Below are 6,277 nucleotides of genomic sequence, written 5' to 3'. Positions count from 1 at the left end.
CTTTTTCAGGGGGTGAAAAGTAATTCCTGGCTTCTGAGCTGTTTGAAAGTTTTCAGGACACCACATAAAACCTGAGCAAAACACAAAGAAAATCTCCCCCCAGTTGTTGGTGTGGAATGAAAGCTGCAAAGTGGGGAAGTGAGGCCTTAATGCAGCTTTTATCATGTTTAAAGACTGCATAAAAATTGCTTGGGTTAAGAATGTATTTATTCCTTCATTACTTAGAGACCTTTTGTTTCTGCATTTAGACAAGTTTATAGTTCTAATATGAATATTTTGGTGTTGCCCAGTGAGCATTTTGGTGTCATGTGATGGCTGGGCTGGGGCTGTTGTGCTGCCATTGGGAAACAGCTTGTACAGGGTGAGCCAAGGACCCCCTTTCCTTTTGCCTCAGCCTGCCACGCACCCATTCCCCCTATTTACCCCTGCTAGCACTGTGCCGTGCTGGAGGGGGAAGCTCTCATTTCCTCGTGTTACATCCTTGCTGAGCACCTCCGAGTTGGAACACAGAACCAATTAAAAAAATAAACGCGGGGAAAAAAAAAAAAAAAAAGAAACAACCAAACACCCCCAAACCAACCACAATCCTCTTTCCTCCGAGCCGGGCAGCCTCCCGGCCCGGCTCCGCGCCCTGCCGCCCCCCGGGGCGCGGCGGCTGGAGATGCCCGCGCTCCCCCCCAGCCCCGCCGCTGCCCGGCGGCGAGCGCTCCGCAGCCCAGCGAGAGTTAACGCCGGAGCCGCCTCTCCATTGGCGGCCGGCGCAGCGGCTGCGGAGCCCGCGCTTATAACGGGAGCGCGGGGCGGCCGCAGCCCCTCCGCCGGCACCGCGGCTCGGCTCCATGCCGCGGCGGCCGGGATGCCCCGCCTGCTGCCGGCCCTGCTCGCCCTGCTCTGCTTCGGGCCGCCGCCGCCCGCCCCGAGGGCTCCGCTCGCCGAGGCCGCGGCGCAGCCGGAGCCGGACGAGCCGTGGTGCCCCTACAAGGTGCGGCCCGAGGGCTCGGCGAGCGGGCGGCTGTGCTTCCGCAGACCGGCCCTCGGCTTCCAGTGCGCGGCGCGCTCCTGCCGCGCCCACCGCTCCCCGGGCGGCGCGCTGGTGGCCAACGTGCTGCGCAACGGCAGCGTGCTGCTGCAGTGGGCGCCGCCGCGTCCCGGCAACGGCCTGCGCGGCTTCGCGCTCAACTGCTCCTGGGACGGCACCTACACGCGCTTCCCCTGCGACAGCGTGGAGCTGGGCGCCGCCTGCCGCGACTACCTGCTGCCCGAGGCGCACGGCAGCGTGCGGTACCGCCTCTGCCTGCAGCCCCGCTACGCGCCGCCGCGCCCCGCGCCGCCCGCCCACTGCGTGGAGTTCCGCGTGGAGCCGGCCGCCATGCGGGACATCGTCGTAGCCATGACGGCCGTGGGGGGCTCCATCTGCGTCATGCTCGTCTTCATCTGCCTGCTGGTGGCCTACATCACCGAGAACCTGATGAGCCCCGCCGCGCCGCGCCGCGCCTAGCGCTGCTCCGCTCCGCCGTGCGGCCGCCGCTTCGGGGCTGGGGAGCCGCGCGGGGTCGGGGCGGGTTTGCTCAGGGCGTCGTCGGGAGCTTCGGTTGCTTTGGGTTCGTCTTTTCCAGGCTTCCAGGAGTTGGGTTGTGTGGGTATTTGTGTGTGTGTGTTTGGAGCTCTTTTCCCATAGGGCGGCTTTTCAGCTTGAGCCATACTGATTTCTGAACTCGTAGGATCTCAGTGGATTAAAAATGAGTCGTGGCAAAAATCCACAAGTGCCAGGAAATTTTCCATTTTAGAAGCAAGCCGGAGATCTGTCTCCGAGGGGCTGTTCGGGAAGGCACTTAAGAACGTGCTTACTTTAAGCTTGTGCTTAAGTCTCATTGCTCCGGATGAGTTGGACTCGATCCTCGTGGATCCCATCCAGCTCGGGATGTTCGATGGCTCTGTGCTTCTAGACGCGTGCGTGGTTTTGTTGTTTGTTTTTGTCCCTGAGGGGGGAAATGCCATTGAAACCTGCGAGGACAAACGCAGAGCAGCCGCCAGCCACACGGCTGTGTGACCCAAAGGCACTGAGATCTTCCATGGGTGCTGCCTAGGGTTGTGGCACAGGGTTCCCCAGCAGCATCGTCCCCTTGCGAGCTGTCCTAAAAATAAAGAAAACACACAATTTATAGGAAAATTCCACCTCGTTGCAAAGTATGAACTGATCTTTTGAGTCGCCGCTGTCTGAAATCCCCCCCACCTCTGTTTGTTTTAGGAAGGCTGTGTGGAGCTGCACTAAGGGACACAAAACTCACTGATGTGGTAGCGGAGTGTTTTGAGCGTAGGAACACTCCTTGTGAACTGCTCACTCAATGCTGTAGTAAATAAGGTTTTAGCCATACTCAAGTCTGAATTCTCTTGTGCCTTAGTGTTGAGATCCTGTCCCGTTTCTATCGGTGTGTCTGTTCTGTGGTCCTCACACAGCTCTGCTGCTGGTCTCGTCTCAAACTGCTGTGTTGTTTTGTTTCTGAAAACAAACTTTGCTGGTCATTACTTGAACTTGGATATATATACCTAAAGTAGTTCTGTTACCAGCTGTTGTGTTTAGTTTTTATTTCGTTTGTATGTGATAGAAGATGACTTTATAGCACTTAAGCATACCGAAAGCAAAAGTAGAAAAACTCTTCTGTGATGGGGTGTTGCAATCCAAACCCTTCGGGTCCATATGTGCTCTGTTTGTGTCAATGTGTATCACTGGTGAACAACCCATGAGCTTTTCTTTTGTGGAATAGTTTGCAAAGTATAAACTTGCTGTTAGAGAGTAAATGTAGAAAGCATATGCAATCCCTGATAAAATGCAGTATTGGTACTAATCATAATCCCCTCGATAACTGGAGAGCGGTCAGGAAGCTGAAGGACCTGTTTGTCATTCCTGCTTTGTTTGCTTTCTCACACGCAGCTGAGATTTCACACTGCTCTCTATTTATTTGCCTGTGTACTTGATAGAAGCAGCCTGACCGTATCCAGAACGGCAGCAATGGAAGGACAGTATCTTTCATTGTCACTGAAGGACGGTGTCATTTATTTATCTTTTTGTCCCTAAGGAAATTGACTGCTCAAAGACAAGGCAATCACATTTTAAGAGCACTAAGACTGATTGTGTCTAGTGGTTTAGCTCAGTGAATTTAAACACAGAGTGAATTTGGCTCCAAGGTCTCAGGTCAGTCTTTTCTGTAGTCAGTTCTGCACAGGGCTGCCAGAGTGGCACTGATTTTGTACATCACTGTCAGCCAGCCTGACTGTTTTGGTCTTCATTTGTTGTGAACTGCCAGATGTGAAAATTAACTGTACAACTAATGGGCTTTGTACCACGTTGGCATTGACCTTAATAAATTAAGAGAATAATGAAATGAAAAAAATTGCGTTTAATGGTTCAAGAATTGTTTTACTCGCAAAGTGAACAAACCTGGATGTAATGGCACTGCACTGCCTGCTGGAAAATGATAACATCGGTGGGAAATTGAAAGTAGTTATTCTCATAATACTTGATTTCTGTTTATTAGAGATTTGGACTGGAGGATCACGGGATAATTCAGGCTAGAAGGGATCCCTGGAGGCCATCTAATTCAACCTCCTGTTCAAAGTCATGCATGGAAACTCACCGAGCAAAAACGGCTTTCATCGTGGCAGCCTCGTGTCTTTGTTTTTTATGAGTGATCTCTATTCGACCTCTGAATGAGCTGCCCTTATCTCCCAAATCCCTCTCGGTTTGCCAATTCAAGCTAGTTGATTTTTTTGTGCAGCCAGCACTGTTCATTGCGGTAATGCTGATGTAAGGAAACTGAGGAGCAAATTTAATGTATGGATTTGTGTGTGTCTCTTTTCCCTAAGACATCTCCCACTTAGCGATAGGCTGCAGTTACCTGCTAAAACAGCACCTTTTGTATCTGCTACAGAGAAGTTATTTGTAGTCATCTCACATCTCGATGCATCTGCCTCCGTGGATTGCATTGCAGCAGCATGCTGGGCAGAGGGTAGACAAGCAGGTGCAAAAGATGTAGAACAAGAATGCAAATCCTGCTGGAGGAAATCCTGTGAGGATTATTTTTATCAGTGTTTTTCTCCCCCACGCATTACAGATGAGTTATGGGAAACAATATCTCCTAGCTTCTCTTTCATTTTCAATGGATTAAGGTTTAATTGGACACGTCTCGGTGTCTGGAACAGATAATCAGAGTATTCCCTATTTCATTTTATGTGGCATTAAGTAAAATGTCTGCCAACTCATTAATAACTAATAGGCTTGTTTGTTATCTTTTGTTTTTTGGTTTTTTTTTTACTCTCTGATGAGTGTAGAAATTCCTTGTTGGCAATAATGGCAAAGATTAGATGTATATAGACTTGAAATTAATTTGCCTTCTTCGATTGCACAGTTAAAGAAAGCTTTATCCAGTACTTGCAGCAATTCCCAAAGCATGCAGAGCATCACACGGAGCTGTAATCAATCCCAGCCTGTCCAGGCAGCAGTAAAGAAGTGGCAGCATGCTGATTTATAGCTGCCATGGCTCTTGTGTCCCCAATGCTCCAGGAAAACGTGGGGATAACTTCTAAGGCAAACACAGTCTCCCTGTTGTTACCCTAACAGGACTTGGGTATTAAAAATACATACAGTACTTTCCTAGGTATCAGGCTGTCTGCATTTGAGCAGGATTTAAAATGGAAGGTTAATATGCTTGTTAACAAGGTGTTTTGTTTTTGTTTTTTTTTTCTCCCTTCTCGTCCTGTGCTAAATGTGAGGAAAACAGCTGCTTAAATTTAAGCTGCTCAAGCTCAGCCTGACTCCAGCTTTGAATCTTTTGGAGGAAGCAGTCTGAGCCTCGGGCAAAGAATCTCTCTTTAATTCCATTAGGATACTTTTTGTGGTACATAAAAGGGGAGGGCTGCTTGGTTTTGTTTGGAGGTGCAAGTGAAAGCTGGTGTTTTGCTTCCATGGAGACTCGGAGTCGAAGACTTATCAGACTGCTGCTCTGTTACCAGACTGCTGCTCTGTTTCGCTGGTAGAAAGCTGCAACTAGGGAGCTGAAAAAACCACAGGTAACTGTGTCACGTTCCTGCTGAAGGCTCAGTACTGTAGCAATAGCGCTTGGGTGCGTTTTCTTGGAGTCAGCCTGAGCAAACAGAGCCTGGCAGGCATTGCTTTCAGCACTCCCCGTTTGAGGGCCATCCAGCGCTCTGAGCGTAGAAGGAAAGGTGTAAAAAAACACAGGCTTAGCTTCCTTCAACGAAAGGGTTTTGTTTTTTTTTTCTGGAGAAGCTGCGAGGAGAGAGAGAGGAAAAAGGTTTTGGCGGGAAGCGGCGTGTGGAGAAGGGCGGGAAGGGAAAAGGGCGGGAAAGGGCTGAGGGGGGACAGAGGGGGCGGTTCAGTCGGGAAATGCGGGGGGAGGAGCGGGAACTGCGAGGAGGGGGGGAGGCTTCGGCTGAGGGGGCAGCGGCCCGTTGTGTGCGGATCTGTGTCCCACGGCCCAGCTCCTCACATCCACCACAACATCGGGCTGCCATCTAGTGCTGGGAAAGAAGCGAGCCCGAAGCCTCCGCTTTTCAGGGGAAAAAAAAAAAAAGAAAGTGATTGCTTGGATCACTTGAATCACCCTCTGAATAATAGAGTATACAATGCAGAATCAGCATAGGAGCAGCTTTGTTTATTTTCTTTAAAAAAAAAACAAAAAAAACCGAGAGATTTGAAATTAATTACAAATTAAACCTGTTGACGTTATGAAACCTCAACATCCTACACGCATTTCTCCATCCCAATCGGAAAATCTCTCGTTTTCAAGGCCGCAAAGCCTCACGCTTGGAAACAGTGGAAATCGAGGTGCCACAGCTGCCACTCACGAGCCCCCCACGTTCCTGCGAAGCTGCAGTCAGACAGAAAGAAAAGAGAGACACGTTACACAGAGGAACTCAATGCTGAGAATTACGTTGCTGACTCACAGCCAGTCTTTCCTCATTCCAGGTTTACCAGTCCTGTACGCAGCCGGACGTCGGCCCCAATCCCAGCTCCGTCCCTGGAGGCGCTCTAGCACCGCACCTCCAGCCCCTCTCTATGGTATTGGCGGCGCTCTAGCACTGCACCCTCAGCCCCTCTCTATGGTACTGGCGGCGCTCTAGCACCGCACCCCGGCCCCTCTCTATGGTACTGGCGGCGCTCTGGCACAGCACTCCGCCCCTCTCTATGGTACGGGCGGTGCCGCCCGCTGCGCGGTTGGCCGCGGCGGGGCGGCGCTGCCCTGCTGACACGTCCCGG

General features: G+C 51.1%; 1 protein-coding gene and 1 long non-coding RNA gene across 2 annotated transcripts; one reads left to right on the top strand and one right to left on the bottom strand.

The window, feature by feature from the left end:
* The first annotated feature begins 207 nt into the window (after nt 1-207).
* FNDC10 (fibronectin type III domain containing 10) lies at nt 208-5,051 on the top strand. Its single transcript, XM_090123172.1, has one exon. It carries the CDS (start codon nt 662-664, stop codon nt 1,496-1,498), a length of 837 nt encoding a protein of 278 aa, XP_089979298.1. The 5' UTR covers nt 208-661; the 3' UTR covers nt 1,499-5,051.
* Nucleotides 5,052-5,675: 624 nt separating this feature from the next.
* LOC149915269 (uncharacterized) lies at nt 5,676-6,148 on the bottom strand. The gene is made up of 2 exons (XR_016459437.1): nt 5,993-6,148; nt 5,676-5,888 (listed from the first exon to the last, which is right to left on the bottom strand). It is a non-coding gene; the product is annotated as an uncharacterized LOC149915269 (long non-coding RNA).
* Nucleotides 6,149-6,277: the final 129 nt, after the last annotated feature.

Source organism: Phasianus colchicus, chromosome 22, assembly GCF_987193195.1.
Source record: "Phasianus colchicus chromosome 22, bPhaCol1.hap1.1, whole genome shotgun sequence".
Taxonomy (NCBI): Eukaryota; Metazoa; Chordata; class Aves; order Galliformes; family Phasianidae; genus Phasianus; species Phasianus colchicus.
Note: the sequence above shows the minus strand (reverse complement) of the source record. Positions and strands in the feature narration are given on the sequence as shown.